Genomic DNA, 25,502 nt, shown 5'->3' with positions numbered 1-25,502 from the left:
CAATGGGACCAAGGAGGGTAGCTAAGAAATACATCAGTTGCTCAGCAACTTCTTGTCCCTCGAGGAGGACAACGTAAGCTATCTGCACCAGCCTCCTGTTTTGTTCTCTGCACAGCTGGAGGTGTTCCTGCCCTGTCTTTTCCCAGGCTCCCCTTGTGGATCTTCTCCCCCTGCAAGCCTCCGAAACCTCCATTTCAGAAAAGAAAAAAGCCATTGCACGGGGTGTGCTGACCCGTTGCGGCAGGACGGTGCAGGACAAAGGCCAAGCTGAAGGGACATGGCATCAGGTTATTGATCGCTGAGGAGACCTTGAGCTTGGGTAAACAGATGTCCTCCTCTCTCCCCTCCTCCGTGCATGTGTGAGCTGGCTTGCCTGGGGGGTGTGGGCCAGGCCTCACAGGCAGCAGCAGGTTTCAAAGGTAGGTCTGCAGCTCTGGGGGAAACCCCGGTGCCTGCCATCAAATCTTCTAACAAAGAGGCTCTTTTACTGCTGCTTCCTGCCCTCCTCCCCCTACCACTCCGTCTGCGGTTCTTTGCTTCTGCCTGCTGTTTCTGAAGGGATGCTGTGATAATGGAGAAGTGCCCTTGCTCTCCTGGACCACCCAACCTGGTTCATTGGGGAGGAGATCCTCCCCAAGGGTTGCACAGAAAGGTGGCTCATGGGAAGCAAGGGAAGGCAGTTTGTGCTGGGCCTGTTTGTACCATGTGCCGCTCTGGGAGGGTGCATTACAGCAAGCAGATGTGTGGCTGATTTGTCCGAGTGCTGATGTTCACCAAGCTGGGTTTAATGTTTCAGAGTGAGTTACCTGGTGCTTACGTTCCTGCAAGCATGTTTCTGTGTTGCAAAGTAGCCTGGAGGCCTCAGGGCTCAGTAACTGGGGGAAAGCAAGGAGACTGAGAAGACCACTCACCCCTATTGTGTGAACACTCCAGGGTACCCATGCGGGCCAAAATGGGTGCGAGGCCAACCATCTCTTCCCACATTGGCAACAAGTCCCTCCTGTGCATCCATGCCCGCACAGTCACACTCACCACTGGGTGTGAAGGTGACTCACAGACACGTAGACATGGCACAGGCATTCCCCAAGACCTCTGTGCCCTCCCACACAGATGCCTTCGCATCCCTTTCCTCTCCAGCCGTAGAAACACAGAAAGCCTTTGGGGGCAGCTGTGCACTGGGTGATAGCAGAAGAAAGGAGAAGGAAGGCGGGTGAGATAGAGAACCAAGATTATTGTGGCTCTCTTGGGCAATGGCATTTCTTACCCTCAGAGCCTGGGGCTGACAGAGGAGGCGCTGGTCAGGACGAAGCAAAAGAAGCAGCCTGGTGTAGATGAGAGGCAAAGGGAGCCAGAAGGTGTCCCCTGGCACAAGCAGAGGGTGGTGGAGGGCTGAACGTTGTTCAGGTGCTCTCTCCTCACTAGCTCAGCTAGTGAGTCAGTATGGGCTTAGCCCTGGGACACATGGTCTGGTGGGAATGGCAAGGTTTGCTTACTTTTAGGGACCGAGAGCAAAATGGCACAGCAGGCGAATTGCAATTTCAGGTTCCCAGGCTGGGTTGTTGCGTGCAACTTCTGTGTGCATTTGAGGTCACAGATTTTCTTTTGCATTGATTTCTAGGTCAATAAAATACCAGTTTAAAAACCGTTCCCAGCCTAGGAGGACAACGCTTTTGTCTCTGGAGAAATTCATTATTGTACTCATTTGTAGTTTTGGCAGAAGCAAAACCCAGGAAATGCCTTTGAAAATTGAGGGATTACCCAGGAGGCGTAGACAGGACAGTGTCCTGGAAGTCTGTCTCCCACTGCATTAGGAGTTTTACTCAAATTTGCAGTGAGCAAAGTCTTTGATGGTTAGCATACAGATCTCTTTGGGCTATAGATCTTGGGAGAGGAGCACAGAGATGGCAGAGCACCTCCAGAGACAGATGTAAAGGGATACAGAAAACCCAGCCTGACCATGGTGTGCTGTGTCACTAGATGCCCCTGATGGAGGCGGAGGAACAGGAGGAAGATGCCAACTCCTTCTCAAAGGATGAATCGGAGACTAACCCACGTGACTGCCTCCGCTATGCGCCCCTCGGGATAGCCTTTCTTTTGCTGGCTGGAGCTGCTGCAGCAACCTGGTATTTCCTAGGTAAAAATTCAACATGTTTTGTCCCCACACAGGAGGTGAGTGGGGTGTAGTCAAGGCAATGCCCAGCGCGTTAGTGACTCTGGGTGATCTTTACAGACTCATACATAGGGGTAAACCCCTCTGTCCTACATATCAGCAAGGTAATCCAGTAGCATCTTCTCTTGGCAGACTACAGACCATGGCACCTAGAACCAGCCGTTCTGCAGTTTTACTCTGGCAGCCTCCAGGTCCTCAATCGCCAATACTCCCCGGACCTTGGGCAGGTGGAGTCCAGAGCCTTCTGGTTGGAGTCAGCTAAGCTCCAGGAGATGGTAAGGGAAATTTCATGACCAGAGCTGGCCCTGAGGCAGTTCAATGAGTAGAAAGAGGAAGAGGTCAGGTACTCCCATCCAAGTGACAGACGTGGTGGGTCTGTACAGCAAGAGGGATGAAATATAGGGGTGGCCATAGGTCCTTTTTCCACTGTAACATTGTGCTGTAGTTATCAGATGACATTCTCGTTGCAGCTGAAGGAACTGATTCGTGCCACAGAGCTGGGTCGATATTACAACTCGAGCACAGTGTATGCCTTTGGGTGAGTAGCACCCAGAGCATTTTTGCTTGTTCGTGTGTGAAAGTTTCCAGTCAATTTTACTCTGGTTCCACTGAAAGCTGGCCATGATAAATTGCTGCAGTCCCCATCGTGGGCTCTAGGCTAGGCTGGGCAGTCCAGATCCAGAATGGTTCCAGCATGACAGAGCTGGGGATATTTTGATGTTCGCCTTCATCCGAGGTCACAATGAAAAGCCAAAACTGAGAAATTTTTCAGAAAGGCAAAAGTTCAAGAGAGAAAAAAAATTGACTGGAAAGAACTGAAAAAAAATCTGGGCTTTGCTTTCTCAGTAGAAACTAAGCAGCTGGAAATTAATTTCTCTAATTCAAGAAAGTCATTTTATGGCCTGATTCTAGGCACCAGAAGGGAGAGGCCAGAATGCACCATGGAAAAGGTATTCCAGCCAAGAAGCATGGTCCACGTGGGAATAGGGTAACAGTGGAATGGGACAGATGTGGGACTACAGCTTGGCAGGTCATCACAGTAGATCAAGAAAGCAGGAATAACTTCCGAACTGACGTACACATTTGCTTCTGATTTTTTTTCCATGGAAAACTACACCCCTCAATTTGTCCTTCAGCTAAAGAAAATTCCAATTTTGAGGCAACTCCTTTTTCAACTGGGGAAGGAAAAGTTTCACTTGCAATTCTTCCTCTAGCCTTTTACTGAACAAAGGTTTGTTTCAGCACCTCTTCCCCCTCCCCCAGACAATTTTCCCTGCCACCTGGTTGAACAGAGCTTTCCCAGTCACAGCCTTTTCCAGCTTGAGCCTGCCCAGCATTAATGGCCTGTGGTAAGGTACTGAGTCATAAATCATCCACTTGTTGCCACTGGGAGGTGAGACAATGAAGTCCTGAGTAGTTTTTTTCAACCCCTGGTCAGTAGTAACCAAAGGTCATTTCTACCCGAAATGAGACTACTCAATAGACCAGTCTTGATTAATTATCACATTAATTTGACCACATATGGTCATCACTAAAGCCAGATGGCATAAAATGGCTTCCTCCCCCAAAGGACTGAGCATTAACTATCACCATGGACATAGCAGCTCTCCTGCCCCACTCAGAGTGGTTCCTCTGGGTCACAGCAGTGAGCTGGAAAGCCCACACAGATATGTCTGATTTGTGGAAAAACAGTGCGGTGTTAATCTCTGGAGTTTGTCTCTCCAGTGATTCTGGAGAGGAAGAGAGAGGATATTTAACATGCCATTTCTCTGTTAGGGAGGGGGCTCTGACCTTCTTCTTCTGGTTTGCCCTCCAAATCCCTGAGAGTCAGCAGAAGGAGGTGACTGCTGAGAGGGTAAACACAGTGCTCCACCAAGAGCTCTCCACCAGCTTCAACCGCTCTGGCAGCCTGTCCTACCAGACGGAGTACAGGGTCAACCCAGACTCACTGGTTCTGCTGGGTAAGTACCAGCTGCTCAGCTGTGGCCTGAGCAGCCAGAAATAGTCCAAGATTTATAAGGTGCTGAAGGGAGGTTAGGAGAAAAGGCCAGAAGTCACTACTGAAGGGGACAGGGGAAACCTGAAGAGGATAGGGAAAAAGTGAGGATCAGGAGACACAATTACATGTATTTCTTCCTGATAAAGGAGAACTGAAGTTTGATTTAAAAAGCATCCTTCCTTTGAAGGATTAAAGATTATTGGAGATACAGCTGACCATGACCAGCTAGGTAACTTTTTTTTTTTCCTTCTCCTCCCATCAGCTTTGGCTTCTGTGGAGTAAGATCTTACACAGGTCATGACTTTGATCAGCTCAGCTCAAAAATAGCAAGCAATTAGGTTTCCTACTTTCCTTTGGGAGATTATTCCAGGCTACTTGATTGAGAGAAGAACAAAGGCAACATACCTGAGTCACCACTGGTCTTCCTCTGAGACAAAGCATTGTTGCCACTTTAGTTCTTGACATATGATTTTAAGGATTATTTATTGTTGCCCACAGTGAAGATCACAGCCTGTTTAAAAAGCCACCCCTACAGAACTGCTCTAAAATAGGTTAGGACTAGGGATGTGTCTGTATTCAATGCATTCAAGTCCAGTGGAATTTGTATTTGGTCTTTATAGCAAGACTTAACTTTTCAGCCTGATCTGATCCCTCTTACAGAATCCCAAATTACACAGGTTTTAAAATACATCGTGTTTCTTCTCTCCCCTTGGGACTCTTATTTCCAAGTTTCTTCTTCCCATGAAATGCTACATCTCCAAGTTTTTTTTCCTCAGACCTGTTACTTTGCATTTTTCTAAGGTGAATCTTATTTTAATATATCCCACACATATTATCTTTAACTTTTCCCTCCATGTTTCAATTGTTTTGTTTTGAGGGCATTTTTTTTCTGTCCCCAAAGAAAATATGATTTTGTCAAAATTATTGTCACTCCCTCATCCAGACCATCATGTTAAGATCTTATTCTGAAGCTGCATTAGCATCTCATGAAGACATCTCCTCCCGCAGTTACCATTAGTCACTTACTTCTACTTATGATTTGTTTCCAGCATACCAGACCTTATGCTCAGCCAATTGAAATTAACTTTCTTAAGAAAGATGTCATAAGATAATATGCTAAATGCTTCCAAGTCAGCCCATCTAATGTTTTCCCTTTATTTATTCACTTCATAATGTAACTCATAAACAAATAAAAATGATGGTGCCATTCTTTTAGTGGTTCCCAGTTCCCTCTTATTCCCTTTCCATCTGTTTCACTGTTTTATTCATTTCAGCAGACCACACTTCTTTCTGTTTTGGAATTAACACACCAGTTGTAGTTTCTCCAGCACCTTCTGCTTTCCCTAGTCCTCTCCGCCTCTCTCTCCAGTCAGAAGCACAGTCTAGCAACTAAGGCAAAAGCCAGAAACCTCTTATACTGCTGGGCCAGGGTGACCTCAAGCCAGTGACTTAACCTCTGGCTTCAATCGCTCTGTAAAATGAGAGTGAAAAAATAGCTAGCTAATAGCAAGTAAGTCATTAACACCTCATTGCTTTCCGACAGACTCCTTTGCTGACCTGCTTAGCTCTGAACATTAAGTCTCTCTGCAGCCTGCCTTAAGACACAGAGCTGCAAACCATTGACTAGTGCAGGAACCTCTCCAATGTTTTATTTTTACTAACAGCTACACTCACCCCAGGACACTAGCCTCCCCTTTCCCCCAAAGAGTTTCAGGACTTCCTTCTCCTTACAGGAACTCAATTTTATTTCCTTCAGATGAAAGAGTACTTAATATCAGCTCAGCACATGTCCTTTCCTACAGCACATGAGCTTCTTTAGGAGCCTGCCTTATGCCTACAGGATCATCCTTTCCACAACATCTGGTTTTGGCATGACAAAACTGCTCAGCTCTCCCCACAGAATTGCAAGCTCTGCTTAGGAGCTACAAAAGACCAAAGCCCTGACCTAGGCAAGCCCCCAACAGCAATTCTCACACCCAATTGACCTCAGAGTGCCTTTTATTTTGGCAATTATTCCCAGTAGCACCTGATCTCTGTCCACTCCCAGTTCAGCTGGGAGGCTGGAGCAAAGCCCAGCTCTCCTAAAAGTGTCGTCCACCCTGTGACTCTGTTTTGCACAGATTTGTAGTCCGTGCTGGCGGCTTTCTCTGCATCTCCCTTCTCTAGAGGTGGAGTCTATGAGGATGTTGAGTAGCTCATCAACCAGTGGTCATCAAAAGAGACCTCCTTCCCTACCTTCAGTAACTCCCATGCTTTTGAGGGAGGGTCAGTTAAACTGGGAGAGCAGGGGAGGGGTGAGCAGACGGTGAAGGTTCTGTGAAGTGAGATTGTGCCCTGTGGTGTGGCTGGCAGGGGAGGAGGATGGCTGCCTGAAGCAATGCTCAGCCTGCCTGGGAAGGGGAAGAGGTCCTGGAATAGCACATGAGAATGGGAAAGGAAAAAAGGCAGAGAAGCCCATGGTGGGCTGGAAAGTATGAACTGGGGCTGTTGGATTTGGAGCAGAGGCCAGAGAAATTTCCCAGAGAGATGGAGTGGGGAAGGCATGACCGAAACAGGTCCCTGAGAGCAGACAGAGAAGTACCTGGAGGATGCCCCATGCCGAAGTTGTAAGTGAGCCATTTACAGAGGCAGGAAGGGAGTCATCGCTTGCCATGCTATCATTCAGATACTACCAGTTTATCTTTTTGTTTATCTTCCTTTATATATTTCCTTTCTAACAGAATCCAGTGTGAAAGACATAGTAGTGCTGAAATCCACTCTGGGTAGGCTATCTTTTCCTTTCCTTTTGAGTTCGTGACTTTATGGGAGGGATTTTTACAGGGGACAGAAAACTTGTTGGCTTCCTGGAGTTGTAAATCCTGGGAAGGGGAGATGAGAACACTAGCAAGGGAGTACCAGTGCCGCTGCTTGGACAGATCCAAACTACATGACACAGCTACGTGCTGGACTGCTCTGAGCATCCTGACACCTCTGCCCCAGTAGCACACCGCTGTGCAGAGATACCAGCTCCCAGGGGCAGTGCAGCCACCTTAGTAACATCTTGTTCCTGCTCTGATGAGTCCTGCCAAATAGCTTGGTATACTGGTACAATGGTGCTGATTCCAGGCCCCATAAAAACCTGGGGTGGGGGTTTCCTGCATGGCTCTACACTGGATGTGGTGTCAGTCATTTAGGAGTCCATTGTCTTAGCGATGTTTGAAGGTGCTTTTAGTTGTTTCAGGCAGTGTTGTAAGTGCTGTGGCTGGCAGCCTGCATTAAATATGATATTAGAAACTCACCTTTAAGCTGACCTTTACTCAAAAATCCTAGTCTGGAAGCCTGCTGAAACCTGGAAATCAGATGAAGGGATATAAAGCTGGTAAGAATATGGGGGCAAGAGGAGAAAGAGGTGAAAAAGAAAATCAAGCCAGTGGAAGATAACTGTGTTGTGCTGATATTTAAAGCCTGAGGCAGTATTGGCTTAACCAAGGGAGAGGGGACAGTTCTTATAGAGAGAAACTGGGGCACTGATACAAGGGGACCGGTGCTACTGCAACATATGTAGAAGTAAACTGAGATCACTGGGATGAGTCAGCCTTATCCTGAATAGGGCTCATGCTGATATCCCAAGTGACAATCCTATATCTTAATTTCCCTTACAACCACTCCTAAGCCCCCCTTGCCTCCGTTTACATCACCCTGAGGTTTAAATGCCTGTATCTTTTCCCTGGATTCAGGTTGCTACAGGTACAGCTATGTCCAGGAGGATGACGTGCTAAGGCTGGAGGGCCCTGACTACCTGGCCTCCAGTTGTCTTTGGCACCTCCATGGCCTTGAGGGCTACATGATCAAGCTACGCCTGGAGTGGACTCTGCCGGACTGCAGGGACCGCCTGGCTATGTACGATGCAGCCGGGCCCCTGGAGAAACACCTCATCACCTCGTAGGTAGCTCCTGAGCAGGGCGAGCACGGTGGGGAAGCCAGGCAGGATGGCACGACACACCACAGCAGGGGAAGGTGTTAGACTACATCAGAGGAAATTCTCTTTGATGCAGAACCTGCGTCTTGCTGATCAGCTGAAGTCACTGATGTGGGATATCACACAACCAGGCGTGCAGTCTGGGAGATTACAGCAGCACAAGCTGTCTCTCTGCTGGCCCTTTATTTGATTCAGTTAGTTCCTCACAGCAGGCGTGTGCAGGGGATAACATAGACCTCCATTGTCTCTTTCTTGTTCTTCTCTTTCATTTGTTTGTTGCGTGTTTCACTCCCATCCTTTTATCTCTTTCCACTCAGGATCTATGGCTGCAGCCGGCAGGAGCCCGTTGTGGAAGTCCTTTCATCAGGCCCTGTCATGTCCATTGTGTGGAAGAAAGCCATGTACAGCTACTATGACCCCTTCATCCTCTCGGCGCAGGTGGTGCCCCTCAAAGGTGAGGAAGGGTGGAGGAGGAGGGGCATAGATACAGGAAGGAGACAGGTTATCTCAGAGGTGCTCCATTCCCATTAGGCGCAGAATTCATTCCGGATTGCAAGGGTAGAGGTGGTCAGTAAAAAGCAGGTTAGATGTTGCTCCCTCACCTGGATACATTAGCATCTGGCTTGAGTCTTTACAGCTCAGGCTCTGCCTGCCAGAGTGGTTGCGATACTTTAGGAGCAAGCCCAAGGTCTCATGCGTGGACAGACCAGATGTGGCCTGGACATCATGCCCGGATGCACTCGCAGATAAATCTCAATTCAATATAAGACTCTAAAGCAACAATATACATTACCATTACCCTTCTCTGAACAAGAGGAGGAAGCTAAAAGTCTTGCCAGCTAGAAATGGCCCCTTGAGGGGGGATGGTGGAACATCCCAGTCACCTTTAGCATCAGATCTTAGAGCCCCTTTTCTCCCTTCCTACAACAGGATGAGTACGTAGCATCCCCAGGCTGAGGTTGAGCTGACGGGTAGCAGAGCTTTGAATGTCTGTATTTACAGCCTGCGAAGTGAATATAACTCTGCGGGAAGGCCTGGAGCAGCAGGGGAAGATCGGCACCCCACACTACCCCAGTTACTACTCACCCAACACGCAGTGCACCTGGCACATGACGGTAAGAGCCAGCTCCCACAAGAGCATCCACCCCATGCCTGAAACCCACATGGCACTCCGCACATTAGGGGGACTACAGACAGCGGTCTCAGTCAGATCATCAGAGAAGCAAGCCTAGCCTCCACATAACGTGTGTTTCTGAAGGGGAAGGAGTCTAATATTGCATGCCAGAGCAGAGATGCCATAGCCGAGGAGGAATCTGAAATCTTGTTTCCAGAGGAGTTCTTCAAGGCAGAACCAGATTGCTAGAAATTGTTAGGAATTACCATGCTTTGAGCCAAGCAGCAGAGCCATCCTGGGCTGCGGCATGGCCCCAGTTTAGATGGTGCTTCCTTCTGTCTTGCAATGTGTTAATTAGCAGCTCTCCTCTTCACATCTACCCTGCTTGTTTCTGTCTCATGGAGTGGGGTGCAGCACTCATAGGAGCCATCTCCATTCTGCTCTGGACCCTCTTGCCTGCAGGTCCCATCCCTCAGCTATGGGATCACCCTGTGGTTCGATGCCTACGCACTCAGCAGACAGAAGCACGACCTGCCCTGTACCCAAGGCCAGTGGATAATTCAGAACAGAAGGTGTGTGCTGGGGTCCTGGTTTCTGTCTCTCACTTCCCACCTGGGATTAAACTGGTGTTAAACCTCTGCAGGTTCCCTGCTCACTTCAGCCATCAGGTCTGAGGAAGGAGAGCCCATCACCACACGCAGCGGCCACTGTTTGCGCTGGTGCCTCTTGCTTGCCTACTTCTCTTTCAGCCCCTCTTGTTCGCAGGCTCCCCAGTGAGCACATTTCTTACAGATTTGCTTCAAGCTACCAGCCTGCCTTTTCTGTCTTGCTGTTTGCATCAGGCTTCCTAGTTTTCTCCTGTGTGTGTAACCTTGGTGTCCTCCCACGTCTCCTGTGTTTGCAAATCTGCCTGTCACCACCTCTGCGATATTATCTGCGTGTGCCATTGCCCCGCATCCACCTCCGTACAGATCTTCCGCCTAGCTCCATATCCTCCTGCTTTGACTACAGCCACTTCCCCCTGCGGGACTTCCCAAAATCATCACCCATACGCAGCTGGGGCTGCTGCCCACCACTGCCCAGGTGCAAAGGACCAAGAGCTGCTGTGCTCCCATCTCCTCAAAGCAGACTCTGAGCTGGATGGCTTTTGTTTTTCCTCCCACTTAGTGCAAAATTGCCCCTTTCCCTCCAAAACCTTCCCCAGCCCATCTCATTAACTTCCTCTCCACTGTTCCTGCAAGGGTAACTTTTTTTCTTCTGAAGGGTCTAATCCAGAGGCTACATTCCCCTGGCTTAGGATTTTCACTTTTTCTCTCCCTGTTCTCCTCTCTTAAACTGTCAGCACCACAGTTTCTACAACATGGCTTCTTCAGGAAGATAAACGTAACAACTGAATTGCTTTGTGTGGCCTGAATTCAGCACCTGTCCAGAAAGTGGGAAATGTCCAAACATAGTAGGGTCAGTCTGGACTTGCACGTGGCCTAAAGGCAGAACTGGGTCACTACATGCACAGACTCTTTTCGTCCTGTTTGTCGGGCCTAATTTTGCCCTGTTCCCTCTAGTTATTCAGTGCTGAATATCAAGGCCATTCCAGTTGTTTCCTCTCTCTCTGCATCAGTTCCCACCACAGCATTCATGTGTGGTGGTGTTTTCATCCCTATTTATCTCTGGGGCTTCCTCACCTCACTTCTTCAGCCATTTTGGGGGAGTCCCTAGGTTAGTTATGCTGCCTTGCACACAGAGAGGACCCCTTGATTCACCAAGGTTACTCCCTCCTCATCCTGGCCTTGCTCAGTCACCAAGATGTGACCAGGCAAAGCAAGATCCAGTGTCAACTCTCCCGTGTGTTGGCAGGGTATGAGTTTAAATCACAGCCTTTTCCCATTGATCCTTCATAATCTCGTGACATATTGAAGGCATTTTGCCTTCCTGGCTTCCCACACACACCCACTCTGTGTGGCCCCTTCTCACCCCAGCCCCACTGAACCTCCTTGCCCCATTTGCTGTATTATCCTCCCTCCCTGCCCGGGACATCGCGCCTGTGTCTGCCCCTCAGGTTGTGTGGCCTGCGGACCCTGCAAGCCTACGCCGAGCGGATCCCAGTCACATCCTCGGCTGACATCACCATCGCCTTCACCTCACAGATCTCCTTAACAGGCCCTGGTGTACAGGCAGCTTACAGCCTGTACAACCTATCTGACCGTAAGTTCAGGCTACTTCTTGCTCCTTGTTGGGGTGGTGGGGTCCCAGCTGGCTACCAGCAGCCCTTGTGCTCTTGGCTTCTGTTAGGAAAAACACAAGACACATCCCGTGAGCCTTAAGTGCCGTTTGCCCTTCAGGCACATGTTCACAAATGTGGTGATGCACAAACCCTTGATCTGCCAAAAAGAAGAGGCATTTACATGCAAAGCTGCTTCTGCACATGTGGCCCTGCCTCATGTTGTCAGAGCATCCATGCGCTGCAGCCCAGCTTCAGAGAGTTGCCTGCAGGCTCACCCCTGTGCCCACATCATGGACTGGCCTTGGGAATTCAATGAGAGACCATCTCTGACTTGAAGCGACTTTTATTTCAATTATAAGGGCTCTTAGAGAGAGCTGTTTCCTGCTCACCTTGGAATCTGTGCAAGTGCGAGACAAATAAAACCGCACACAAATATGCATACACACATATGCAAATGCACGCCCACAGTTGTCTTTCCAAGGTTTCTCCATCTCCCTCCTAAAGAGTGCCTGTAACGTATACCAGTCCCCAATACGTGCACCTGCCAACACGTGTGTAACACCAACCCCTTCAAGGCCCTGACTAAGTTTTAATAACGACTCCAAAGAACCCATTGCAGCTTTTCCACAGCATTCAGGAGTCATGAAACAGTACTAAACCAGAGGCATAGCACACCAGGCAGGTGGCTGTCTTGGCTCTTGCTCATTGATACAATGGGAAGCAGGGAAAGAGACCTCCTTCCCCTGGTGCATAACCTGTCTCCATTTGCCCTTGTTCAGAGCGGATGACATGGCAGGTTTGGGGGAGTGCAGCGAGTGCCGCCGGCATGCTGCTGCAGCACACGTGTGGTCAGGAAAGTGTGCAGCTCCACACTCCACTTTCAAGCCACGGTGTTCTGCTGCAAGGAGGTTTCCAGTCACTGGGGACTAACTACTCTCTGGTGGTTTCACAGCCTGTCCCGGGGAGTTCCTGTGTTCGGTGAATGGCTTGTGCGTCCCAGCCTGTGATGGGATCAAAGATTGCCCCAATGGGCTAGATGAGAGAAATTGTGGTGAGTGATATCTTCTCTGCGTTGGTCCCTGGTCTCAGCAGGACACAGCCCCTTGCTCCTCCAAAGGTAGGGAGAGATGGGGAGGATTCAGCTGGCCTGGGTGCAGCCTTGTACCTCCCCTCCAGGACCTTAAATCTCTGCATCCAGAAAAGCCTCATCCCACTGCCAGGTGGCTTCAGCCTGCTTGGGAAGGAGCAACAACACTTCTTACTCCTGTGGATCACACAGTCTTCCCGGGAGAAACCCCTGATACCCATGCACCAAGAGCTCTAGGCAGCCTGAAGGAAGGCCCCTGCCCAAGCTGTCCCCTACCGTGTCCTGCTTTCCCCCCACCCAGTCCCAATGATCAAGCTCAGCCCTGGCCTACAGCCCCTTCTGCTGTCATATCACTCAGCATCCCCCTCCCCGCCCTCCCACCTTGCCCACACCTCCCCAAGCCCACCTGCTGCCCTGCTCTCTCCCCTCTCCCCCCAGGCTGTTCATGACACTTGATCTGTACAGATCCTCACCCATATATTGTGCCCCAGTTTGGAAGCATCTAAGTCCTCAATCAGCCATCAGCTCTTCATGCCAACAGCAATTAGTGCTGATGCAGACACTGTCCCCAGCATCCCAGGAGTCCTGCAAAGCCCCATTCTCATAGGAACAGCTATTCCGGTTCAGGCATGACACCTAATTCATCTACTCTTCCATCCCCGGTGTGAGGCGGGGGGCTCATTACATTGCTGCTAGCACTGATTTTCCATTAGTTGTCCCCTACAGCTGTTTTTTCACAGAGATCCCTGAACCACTGGAGACAGTGGCCAGTTCTGAAAGATTCAAAGGAGGGTATAGAAAAGTCTAAAGTAAAAGGAAGAAGAAATTTTTCTCAAAGAAGTTTTAATTCAGTGCTGGAAGTGTGGGAATTCTCACAGGATCACCGAGGTTGGGTTTTGTATTGTCTGCAGTCTTGTTGACAGTGCCCTCTCTCCCGTCATCCAGCTGTCTGACATCAGGGCTTGCTTGCTTCCCTCATGCAGACAAGCATACATATGTATCCTTATGAATATCTAATCCTTTCTTGAATCCTGTTAGCTTCTTGGACCCAGGGATATCTTGTATCATTCAGTTCCACAGGTTAACACAGACCAAGACTGAACAAAAAAAGTACTTGTTTCTTAGTGTTTGCAAACACCTCTTTGTATTTGAAAAAGAAAATAGAAACATCGTGATTTCCTTCCTTTTACACTCCTGCCACTGTTGCATCCTTGCTTATTCACTCCATGTCTGTATGCAAAAACCCCTGTCTTTAAAATCAATGTTCACATTGCCTGAGACCTCCAGTCATCTGGAAGCCCCACACTAATTACTGAAGAAATTGTAGTCATTGCAGTAAGAAAATTCCCGGGAGGTACTGTCCCATACACACACACACGGGACAAGGGGACAGTTCCTGCTATGAAAATGTATAATCAGAAGTCAAACTCTGTGATGGGTAGGCACCTTAGGCCCACCTCCATCCTGAGCAGCTCTCAGAGCTCATGGATATCAAGGAATCCATCACCGTTCAGGACTTACCTGTCAGAGAGCAAGAGGAGCAGCTGCTCTGTAGGGGAAGGTGACCCATGAGCTGAGGGTGACAGCAAGGCAGGAGGAACAGTGACCTCACCAGACAGGATGTGGTCCTGCAGAACCTGAACAAGGGAAGCAGACCAGGTCTGGTGATGGTAACCTGGGGTCAACCAAGAGTCCAGTGACTGCAAGACAAGTCCGTGGTGATGAGGCAGGTCCAAGGCCAAGCCAAGAAATCAAGGAAAGTTAAGTCAGCATCAGCAAGGTATAAGACAGGGTGCAGGCACGCCTACAACGTAGATCAGGCAAAGACCAATAGCAAGGACCTCAGATTAAATGCAACTCCTGAGCAAAAGGGGACCAGGCTCCTGGTCTTCATGGCAGTCTGTTTCAAGATTGCACTATAGTGCAACTACAGTTGCACAGGCTGCCAAAACCTTATCAGGTTGGGGAAGAGATTGCGGAGCCTACTCGTGCACTTAGGGCCCTAATCTCACACCTGACACCTTGTCTTGCACGCCTCATTCCCGGGCACTTCCTTCCCATGCAGTGTGCCCTGCAAAGTTCCAGTGCCGCGAGGACAGCACTTGCATCGAGTTCAGCAGGGTCTGCAATCAGCAGCTGGACTGTGTCAATGGGAGCGATGAGGAGCAATGCAGTGAAGGTAGGAAGGGGATGGTGCTGGGCTGACAAATGCTTCCCCTGTGCTTGAGCCAAGGCTGTCGGTAGCGTACTTCCCTCTTATGAGGTAAGGGCACCACCTGGGAGTTAACATGCCTGACCTGCTCACAACGTTTGCTCTGTAGCTGATCAAGTTTGCTCAGGAAATTCCCTGTCATCATTTATGGAGTTCCCCCAAGCTCTCTGCTGCCTTTTTTCCCCCACTCAAAGGACTTCAGGCTGCGTTGCAACTTGCCACCCTTCCTCAGCCCTGGCTCCCCTTCCTCTTCGCAGGGGTCCCCTGTGGTCCTTTCACCTACCGCTGTGAAGATGGGACCTGTGTGAAGAAACCCAACCCCCTGTGTGACACCACTGCAGACTGCAAGGACCTGTCCGACGAGAAGCGCTGTGGTGAGGAAATGCTCAGGTGCATGTCAGCCAGGCAGGTCCACGATGCCACATAGCTGCAAGTTGCCCCCTTTTCCCCCCGCCACCCCAGCATAAGCACCCACCCTCCCTTGTTCCACCACCTTTTCCCTACCCCAACCCTATGGCCGCAATGCCACGGCTCCATCCTGCAGTGGCAGCAGCAACAAGCCAGCTCTCTGTGCTGAGCTGCCAGGATGCGTTGTCTTCTCTTTGGACAGCTGCTCCCCATCTCCTTCAGGCAGCGGCATCAGGCCAGATAGACGTATCTCACAGGCCAGGTCCTACCCACAGGCTCCCTGTTGGACCACTGTTCTGGTTTATGTATGTGAAGTAATACCATCCTACAAGGCTCCAGCCAGGGAAATCACCCATGACTGCATGGTCACTGGCAGGGAGAGAGCTCGTGTTTTGATTTCCCTGCTTGGTGTTTCTGGAGCCTCAGTGGGCAACAAAAGGGAACGGCTGCAAGGATTCCCCAGCAGGACAGCAGGTAGCACAGACAGCATGCTACCCCGAAGGCATCTCCAGGCTGCAGCTGGAGGTGGGGTAAGGCTGTGCAGGCATCAGTGGGGGCATGCACTTGGAGGGAGTGCTCGCTAGACCTGTCCTGGACAGTACATAAAGCATCTGCTGGCTGGGTAAGGCAAGGGATTAGAGGTCAAACTCTTCAGTCAATTAAGTAGGAAAGAAAGGGCAGGCACAGTATATCATGTTCCCTTCCTCCTCTGAAGTACCTGCTGTGTCTCCTCCTCCTCAGACTGTGGGCTGCAAGCCCCTCTCAGCAGGATCGTGGGTGGTGCAAATTCTGTGGAAGGGGAATGGCCGTGGCAGGCCAGCCTGCAAGTTCGGGGACGCCACATTTGCGGGGGAACACTCATTGCTGACCGTTGGGTGGTCTCAGCCGCACACTGCTTCCAGGATGAGAGGTAAATGGAGAGGGGAGGGTGCTGGAAAGGAGAAGGATTTGCATCACTTTCCATGTCACACATGATGGGAGGATCATCTGGCTTATTAAGATGTTGCAAAGCAGCTGCACCGTTCATCTGGCACCTGTGCCATGCTTCCCTGTGGCTTGGAGCTGGAGAAAGGGGTATGGATACACACACTAGTATGTGGGTGTGCATGCAGGGAAAAAAAGGGCAGTGCTGGGATTCACAGAGCAATTTCGAGAGGGCAATGGTAGTGGAACACACTTCACAGCTCCACCTTTGCTTTGGCTCTGGCTTGTCCCCATGCTGTCACAACCATGGAGTCATCAGCACATGCTAGGATGGGGCCAGGATAGCATTACCTGTGGAGGCTGCTGTTTGGGTCCCATGATGCCCGTCTCCAGGGCATTTCCTTTCAGGGGGAAGCACGGTCTCTCCCCCAGTTCCTTCCACCCAGTGTATGTACCACAACAGCAGCAGTAACATGCAGATCGGGGAGGGGGTCACTCGTTCCTTCTAACTGGGAAGAAGTGAGGAGTACGAAGGTCCACAGCTGTGCTGGGTGACAGGGCGGGGTGGGGGAAGGAGTGTGCACCCTCAGGCCCAGTCTCCACCTCCTCCAAACTCCCCTCTTCCTCTACCAGTGAGCCAGTGGGGATCCTCCACCTCCCCAGCTACTACTTCTGGACTTCCCTGGCTGCCCTTCCCTCCTGATGCCATGTGAGATTGGGGAGGAGGAGGATCTGCTGGTCATCCTTCGTATGGTATCACCAGCCTTGGTAGGACTGGGGCTATGTGTACGAGTGTCTGCCCAAAGCTGGTCCCACTGTACAGGCATGTCAAGGCATCAAAGAGATGTCCCACCTAGTTTCTTGAAATGAGTAGCCAAAAAACAAAAAGAGGCCCCTCTGAAGAAGATGATCATCTATATCAGAGACTACTCAAAAGACTGCGACAGAAGCAGCCGGGGTCTGCCCATCCTTCTCTGTTCATGTGATATGAGTTATCTTCTCTGCTGAATCCTACAGACTGGCCTCCGCCTCCATCTGGACCGTTTACTTGGGTAAATATTTCCAAAACACTACCGGCCACACAGAGGTGTCCTTCAAGGTGATCCGCCTCTTCCTTCACCCTTATTACGAGGAGGACAGCCATGATTATGATGTGGCCCTGCTCCAGCTGGACCATCCTGTGATAATCTCATCCTTAATCCAGCCCATCTGCTTGCCTGCTCCTTCTCACCTCTTTGAGCCTGGCCTTCATTGCTGGATCACTGGCTGGGGAGCCCTCAAGGAAGGTGGTAGGTGCAAGGTCTTTGCTGGTGGCCTACTGTAGCAGAGCCAAGGTGGAAACATAGGTTCAGATGTGGGGTAGGCAGAATAGACTTCTGTTCACCTCAAAGCATTATGCCTCTTTCACTCCCTTTGATTTTGGGTCACAGGTTGATCAAAGTTACCTGTATGAGTGCCTTGAGACCACATTCAGAGAGGCAGGCATGAGAGTCTGGTAAGGTATATGGGGACAGCATGTATTCCTTCATACAAAGACTAGAATAGCCCTTCAGGAATTAGGGGTCTGACCAGGGACTATTCAGCCGTGGTCACAGCATGGAGCAGCCCCAGTCCCAAAGCCCAACCCCATGCCTACGTAGACATGTGGGCTCCTGTTGGGTCATTTCCCAGGGACAGAGCCTGACCAGAGGGAGTAGAGATGAAAAACTGCTCTTCATCAAACCAGGACTAGGTCTCCTGGGGACACCTGTCTGTGGCCCCTGCAGCAATATTTTCCTCATGCCAAAGACCATAGGACCTGGGTCCCCCCAAAAACACCTGCACTAGTAAATTCAATGGGAGCAGTGCAGGGTCTGAGTGCTGTCCCCCGAGGATCACACTGTGTAATTGTCAGCATGAGCCCTGGTACCATTTTGGCCACATAACGCCCACACACTGCTGGGGAACAACATGGGCCAAGACTTGTTCCCATGGGGTGGTATGGATGAGTCCATTCTGTTTTGTGAGAAAGAGTTTAGCTGTATGGGCATGACCCCTAATGTTCCCTCCCCATAGGGCCAAAAAACAGGTCCAGGCTGTTCTCTAGTAGTGCATGGCACATGAATATAGATGTGATCACCCAGGTGAGCTTAGTGCCTTCACTCACACTCATACGCTTGCTCCAGTTGCTTCCTAAATGGAAACACTCAGAGGTCTGTCCAGAAGTGGACACTTCTGATTTGCATACTTAGTCAGAAGAACTTAACAACTATTTCAATGAGAAGCCAATCCAAAACTCTAAGGTCTCAGAGGTTTCCCCAAACCAGAATCCCCCTTGTCCCAAAAGCTGAAGTGCCCACAACATATCCCTGTAGGGAAAGGGACTGCAGGGGAATGTTACTCCTTCCATGCAAGTGAAGTGCTCTGCTGAAAGTCAGAGACTGCGATGCCAGCAGAGAGCAGAACAGTAATTCAGACGACAGCTTTCAGCATGCAGTGAGATGGGCATGGGCTGGGGGATCACGGTAACTGGTGGAAAGCTCCACCATTGCTCACCTGCACTGTTTTTGGTGCTCTACCCCTCAGGGCACATCAGCAATGTTCTGCAGAAGGTGGACGTGCAGCTCATCCAGCAGGACATATGCAGTGAGGCCTATCACTACATGATTTCTCCGAGGATGCTGTGTGCTGGGTACCAGAAGGGCAAGAAAGATGCCTGCCAGGTGAATGACAAGTTGTGGGATCAGGGTTGACTACCAGAGGTGGGGCGTGTCCCAAGTCTCCCAAATGCACTCCATAGCCTGAAACAAGGGTGAAAAGACCATAAAATGCCCGACTCCTCCAAACCTTCCTTGGGTCTAAGTGGCCAACAACAGCTCTGAGGACCACTTCTTCCCAGCATCTTTGCCTTAGACAGGACCCAAATACACTTAAACTTCTCCTTTTCTCATTTCAGCTCGTTCTCCACTCTTTATCTACCACTTCCAAGTCTACGTCAGTCTCTTCCCTGCTCAGCCTCCTTAGCATCTGTCACACACAGTAACCTGTCTGTTGCTTCATTACTATCAATCTCAAGGAATTCCTCTGTCTCCCATCCCTCCTGGTATCCAGTTAATTTCCACCAGTTTCCTTGCTCTCCATATATTTGGAAATGCCACATGGAGCAGAAGGAAACAATAGAGATGTCAGCTTCTTAGGAGCTGGCTAAGGGGGAGGAATTTGCATGATGAAGGAATGCAACAATGGGTCGGATGTCTGCACTGGAGACTGTTTTTGACATCTGCCTAAGGTACAAAGGATTTTGCAGATGTCCCAGGCATGAGTTGAGGGGATACAGGAATCTGCATACAGAGGGACTCAAAGCTAGTGTAATCATCCAGCAGGAGAAGCTGGTGGATCACCATCACCCCATTTTTCCTTCCCTTTCTCTAGGGTGATTCTGGAGGTCCACTGGCCTGCAAGGAACCCAGTGGCAGGTGGTTTCTGGCTGGTTTGGTCAGCTGGGGAATGGGATGCGCACGTCCAAATCACTATGGAGTATACACCAGGATCACTCAAGTGCTGAGCTGGATGAACCAAACCATGAGCTGAGAAAAGTGCATCTCTGCCTTCTCCCCATCAGACCTACACTCACATGGCACTCATTCCTGATCTTGCTCGCTTGCTTCTCAGAGAGAGTTTCTGTGTGGGATGTTGTCAGACCCAGGATGCTCTTCTGAGCCGGGTAAAAAAAGCCTGCGCTGGGGATTGTAGAGAAAAGTAGGCAGACCCTCTTCCCCCTCAGTGCTTCCCAGGGAGCATCCCAAGGTGTTTTTAGGCCATCCATCCAAAAGAGTTGGCAGGGGGGCTGGGGACACACACACGACACACAGCAATGGCCCCAAGTTGGTGGTTTCTGAGAAAAGGAATAAGGGGAGTTGAACTTTCCATGAACCATGTGATTCAGCCACAATCTTATGCTGGAACGTTTGCTGAAAGAAAATGTGACTGATGTAGTTAGAGATTCCAGTAACTGTGAAATCAATCTGCCTCCCTCTTCCTTCCTGCTGCTCATCCTTCTTCCCCCTTCCGCTCCCATCACTCCTCCTCTTCCATCTCCCTAATTGCTTCTTTTCTTAGCTGGCGTGTGCTGCTCAGCGTGCTGTTCAGCTCAGCCAGGCAACTCTTCACGTCTCACTGGCTCCCAGGCACGAGTCCAGCATCACACCCCAAGCACGCGTCCTGCCTCCCTGCTGGAGCAGCACCCAGCCTCCACTGCTGCACTTGGACTCCCTCAAGCAAAGGCCCTGGGCCCTCAGTAAAAACATTGGAGCAGCCTCCCATGCCCTTCCCTCAGCCTTTCTAAATACCTTTAATATGAGGGCGTCTCAACCGCTTCCATCTCCTAACTCAGATAATCCAGGAGGTGAAGGAGAAGGCTTAAGGGCACAGTGCTTAAACAGTGACTGCTATGGATTTGGTTTTTTTACTAAAGATATACATATATATGTGTGTGTATATATATATACAATGGGCTGCTTTCTGGAATTAGAAATAAAATTAATTTGAGAGGGTTTTTTGGCTCTAGCTTGCCTCACTCTGTTAAAAATTATCTTGGGGCTTGTATCTTTTTGACCAAACTCCAATCCTGGCACTGGCAACTGGCAAAAGTTTCCACACCCCTGCCCTTCCTCTCAACTGTGTCCCAGGTGCAGTGGGGTCAATACGCCAGCTAGATAGGCGGTCCTGGCTAATTGTTGTGATTTAGGGGTGCAGATACCAATAAGCAAACCTGCTGTGTAGCCCAGCTGCCTGCAGTGGGGATGCAGCACAGATGCGGTAGGAAGTACCTCCAGCCCCCAGAAGACAAGCGCAGCACAAGCAGTGGCTCCAGGTGGTGAATCCAAACTCCTCTTCTCCAGCTCCCACCCCCTTCTACCAGCGCCAAATTTCTGCCACTTAAAATGAGAGGCGGCAAGGAGGAACAGACTGTGAATTTTATTCAGGAGTTACAACCTAGTGTCCTCAGACAGAGCAGTGAAGCAAACACCCCGCTCCCCGAGGCAGGGATCTCCCCGTGCTAGCAGACACGACATCAGGTGCCAGCACATTCCCGGTACCGGGGCAGCAGGCCTGTCTCTCCCTCAGCCTGTCAACAAAGGGCTGCTTTGGGGACAGGGAGCGAGGCACCAAGGAGCGTGATACCAGCACAGGGACATCCTGTGAGCAGTGCAGGTGGCCCAGAAAAGGGCAGTGGCTCTGCATTTGCCGTCCGGCCACAAGCCCAGAACAGCTGCCTGCAACAGTGAAAGGGCGAGGACTGGTCCCACAGCAGCTGCCACCACCTCGGGGCCCCAGTCGCATCCAGCGTGTTCAGGAAGGGACCGCAGGCTGCAGTGGCTGATCACTGATGTCCCCAGCAGGGGCCACTGTGACATTAAGGAAAGCCAGCTTGCTAGGCATGGGAGGGGGACGAGGGCTCCAGTCCCTGCAGCAGCCCAGGGACTCCTGGGAGCATCTGCCCTCCTCCAGGGCTGAGGCTCACGCCTCCGAGGTGAGTTTGTAAAAAAGACTGGCTGCATGTGAAGAGTGAAGGGAGCTGGGGGGCGTCACTGTGGGACAAGGGGCTGCCGTAGACTGCAGTACAAAAATAAAGATATAAACCAGAAATTAAAAGGCTGGAGTGGAGTGTCGAGATCACATCCTCAGACCTCTGGCTTGTAACAGCTAGCAAAGGAGAGAGAAACAAAATCAATGGCAGGGAAAAAAAGCGATTGAGCATGGAGGCGAGAGTGAGAAACAGGAAAAGGGAAATGACAGAGGAAATGAGAACAGAAGAAAAAGAAAAGAGATGAGGACTGAGAGTGGAAGAACAGAGAAAAAGGAAGGAAAAGTCCATGTGATTAACATACACCAACTTTTAAGAGAATAACACACAGGTCCCACAGCCATGGACAAAGAGGCTCTGGAACAGAGGGAGAGAGAAATGTCAGGCAGCTAACAAGTGCCCTCCACCAGGACAGAGAGCAGCACTGAGCACTTCTGGTTTAACAAGGGCCAGTTTCCCAGTATGAGAGAGGAATCCTCCTTCTCAAGCCTTCTGTACTCAGCCCCACACACCCCGGCCAGGCAGCCTCCCTGAGCAGGAGGCAGAGCACAGAGGCTCGTTTCGCACACAGCTGAGAACATCTGGAGCGGGGACTGGCCGCTTCCGCTCTGCCTTCGCCACCCTCTCCCACTGCGCTCTCACCCTGGCAGAGGCGGTGGGGGAAAAGCCCAGGGAAGCGAGAGCAGGGAGGGGAAAATCACAGGCTGCCTTCTGCAAACCGCTCTCGGGCTGGCAGGCAAAGGAGCTGCGGACGGCAGTCTGGAGAAGCGATCTGGCATGCGTGTCAGGCAGACACGTGGCAGACTTCCCCCCCCTTTCCCATGCCACCCCTGCCTGCTTTGCATTCCTTTCCACCCCTCTTCATTTCTCCTAGCTGCAGTCTCCTTTCTGCTGCCAGAGCCTCTGGTCCGGAGCTGTAGGGCCTGCTGGGCAGGTAAAGGCACACACAGAGCGAGAATCGGAAAAGCCACCTTAGGGATGAGTCAACCTCCCCTCCCTCCTTCCCCTCCCCAAGCTCTACAAACCAGGGCCATACCCACAAGAGGGAAGTGAGTCACTCATGCAGAGCTCAGGCTGGCAGGAGCTGAGAGTGCAGACAGTAACGTACCTGCAGAGGAGGAAAAGTGAGGAGCGGAGAGAAGGGGCCCCAGACAGGGACCGCTCTGAGCCCTGGGGGGGCAAAGAGAGCAGAGGGGAGGATGCTGGAGGCTGGGGAGTGGGGCAGGGTGGGAGGTAGGCGACAGTGCTGGGATGGACACAGCGGGGAGCAGGAGGGAGGGTCCGGAGGAAGGAAGAGTTTAGTGCAATCCCGAATAGATGGGCAGTCTGCAAATCAAAATATGACCATAAATAAACCAAACAGTTTAAAATACAAAGCAGCAGCCACGGTAACAGCTCTCCCCTGTCAGCTTTATCTCCAGAGAGACTCCTGCTCCTGGAGAGGACTGCCCCCACACCCCACACCTGCCCTAGTCCTTCCCTGCTGCTAGCTGTAAGCTCTCACCAGAAAGGTGGACGGGTCTATGCTTGGGGGGTTATTTTTATCATTTTCCTCAAGGATTTGCTGCACCTTTCTCCTCTGCTTCTGCTTCTGCCTCTGCCTCCTCCTCCATCTCCTGCTCTTCCTCCTCCAGGTCCTCCTCTGTGCTCTGTGGCCCAGCATGCAGGACAAAGGGAAGAAAGAGTGGAGATACTTGCAAGATGAGCCATGGCAGTTCTTTCTGACACACAAGGGAATAAAGCAATGGTCATGACACTGGAATAAAAAGGCACTTTTCCCCATGGCCAAGACAGCTCTGGGTCACGGAGCAAAGAGACTTGTCTTCCTCTGGAGCATCCCATCAGGGCTATCTAACCCACTTACAAGTGCTGTGATCCCACTGCCCAACAACTGCCATCAGTCACTAGTGCTCCTTCCTGTATCCTAGGTGTCTACAGGATGTCATGCACTGCCACGTTTCTGTCGTTCCCTCAAAAGAGGAGCAGGTGATCTCCTGCCCCTTAGGCTGGGACTCAGCAAAAGGAAAGAGAACGCTGCAAAGCCTTCAGAGAAATCACATCCTAGAGGCAGAGTGACACACACACAGCATGGTCTTGAGAGGCATGAGAGCGATGTTAGAGTAGCATGAGAAGTGCCAGGGTCATTTGCTAAAGCCATTTGCCACACACAGCCAGACGCCACCACTCTCAACACACGCACTCCTCCTTTTGGGCAATGGGTGTAATGCCACGGTGCTGAACACCAGGACAAGCCCCTGTATTTCACCACTGAGGTGCCCCAGTCACAGTGGAGAGAGAAAAGAAAGAGGGAGCGAACAAGAGCAGAGGATCTCATAGGCAATGGGCGCAGGGCCATAGCAAAGTTGGTCTCACCTTGGCTTTGTGGCTGGGCTCAGAGCTCAGGCCATTGGGGGAGTTGTACAGCTCTTTGGAGACCACACACAGGAACTCTGTCTGATCCTCATTCCCGTAGTTATAGGATGAGCCAATGTTCACAAGCTAGAAAAGACGAGAACAAGAATCACAAGCACATGTTACTGCAAACATCCATTCCACCTGGGGAGCAAGGCGGAAAGCCCACCATGCAGCATGGAGTCCAATCCATACCCCCAGTAGAAAGGCCTCATAACTCAGCTGAGGAGGCAGCACAGAGAACCAGAGGAGGAGTCAGCCAGGATGCAAAACAGCTTAACCTCACACAGTATCCTCTAAACCTCTAGAGAAGGGGCAAGAAAGAGCCACTGTGATAGCATCATCAATGACTGACCCAATATTCTCAGAGAGGGAAGGTGCCTTGCCTGGGGACTGTATGATAACCATGATCTTTTCCCCAAAACACAACTCCTTCCCACCTTGCTCTATCTTCTCCATACCTGCTCAAAGCGCCATCCATCCGACATAGTGGAAACCATCTGAGTGAGCTCCTCTTCCTGGCACTGTAGCACGCGGTAGACATGCTTAGGAGGCACCTGACAGCAAAATTGCAGAGCATGTTGACAACGGTCAGATGCTAAAGGCTGTTGCCCTCCTGCAGAATGAAGTGGTAGTACCCCTCCTTGACAGACCTGTCCTCTTCCCCATGTCCCAGGTTAAAGGGGAGTGGAAACCACAACCGAACTTTCTACTATGCTGTCACGGGGAGCAAGAACAACGGTATCTCTTCTGGAGAGGAGGGACTGAGCTGAATGCTTCCTGCATTGTCCCCAGAAGATACTAGGCCCTTTCGATGGGGAGTTTGCATTTGTCGTTACAAAGTCATTTATGCAAATACCACAAATGCTGAGGGGGTTTTGCGAGCACAAAGTGACTGTGTTGCTGGAGGCTTACAACCTGAGGCAGACATGATGAAAAGTGAGATATCAGACAACGCTCCCAGAAGACAGATTTTAAAAGGTTATTGGCCAAGACAAGGTGGGATCGTGCCACAGGATTGATTCCTTGTGCCTCATTGTCTGCGTTTAACTCTTCCACAGACATCTCTTCACCTGTTCCCTCCAGGTTTCTCTACAGGTATCCCCATGCTCTTCACTGCAAATACACTCCCAGGACTCCCCACACCAGAGCCTTCCTCCCCACAACACCTTCACTCTCCTCACAAACATTCTTGCATATCCCACAGCAACCAGCTGCCTTCTTCCAAAAGCTAGAGAGCTGATTTGGTTTCAGGGGTTACATTCCACACTACTTCTGGGGATGCAAAACAAGCCTGTAACTTGTTTACTGTAACTAAAATGGTGGTAGCCTGTCCCCTGCAAGATTTTGCTACGTCGACATTAGCACATAAACTCTAATTAGTTGTTTCTTTCCATTCCTTGCTGCTTCTCCCAAGTCTGCTCTCCCTCT

The 25,502-nt window shown here is 50.6% G+C and overlaps 2 protein-coding genes across 3 annotated transcripts in view; one reads left to right on the top strand and one right to left on the bottom strand.

Moving 5' to 3' along the window:
* Window positions 1-1,977: 1,977 nt before the first annotated feature.
* Window positions 1,978-19,663, top strand: TMPRSS6 (transmembrane serine protease 6; the record flags this gene model as incomplete). The annotated part of the gene is made up of 17 exons (XM_082310091.1): window positions 1,978-2,134; window positions 2,303-2,445; window positions 2,641-2,708; window positions 3,947-4,131; window positions 6,890-6,931; window positions 7,886-8,090; window positions 8,445-8,581; window positions 9,130-9,242; window positions 9,704-9,813; window positions 11,298-11,443; window positions 12,415-12,513; window positions 14,615-14,728; window positions 15,019-15,135; window positions 15,911-16,079; window positions 17,111-17,382; window positions 18,659-18,795; window positions 19,505-19,663. 17 exons carry the CDS (start codon window positions 1,978-1,980, stop codon window positions 19,661-19,663), a joined length of 2,373 nt encoding a protein of 790 aa, XP_082166217.1.
* A 1,503-nt stretch (window positions 19,664-21,166) lies between these two features.
* Window positions 21,167-25,502, bottom strand: part of KCTD17 (potassium channel tetramerization domain containing 17) — an 11,966-nt gene continuing 7,630 nt past the window's right edge. The window contains exons 4-6 of one of the 2 annotated variants that reach the window (XM_082310099.1): window positions 24,533-24,628; window positions 24,033-24,158; window positions 21,167-21,778 (exon numbers count right to left, since the gene is read on the bottom strand). In XM_082310099.1, the coding sequence (XP_082166225.1) occupies window positions 21,749-21,778; window positions 24,033-24,158; window positions 24,533-24,628 (252 nt within the window). In that variant the 3' untranslated portion in view covers window positions 21,167-21,748. Of the gene's footprint in view, window positions 21,779-23,141; window positions 23,381-24,032; window positions 24,159-24,532; window positions 24,629-25,502 lie in introns of those variants that run through there. The other variant, XM_082310098.1, reaches the window with a different exon arrangement.

This window comes from Platalea leucorodia (assembly GCF_965183815.1).
Source record: "Platalea leucorodia genome assembly, chromosome: 4".
Classification (NCBI taxonomy): Eukaryota; Metazoa; Chordata; class Aves; order Pelecaniformes; family Threskiornithidae; genus Platalea; species Platalea leucorodia.
The sequence above is the reverse complement of the archived record's forward strand: the minus strand, read 5'-3'. Positions and strand labels throughout refer to the sequence as shown.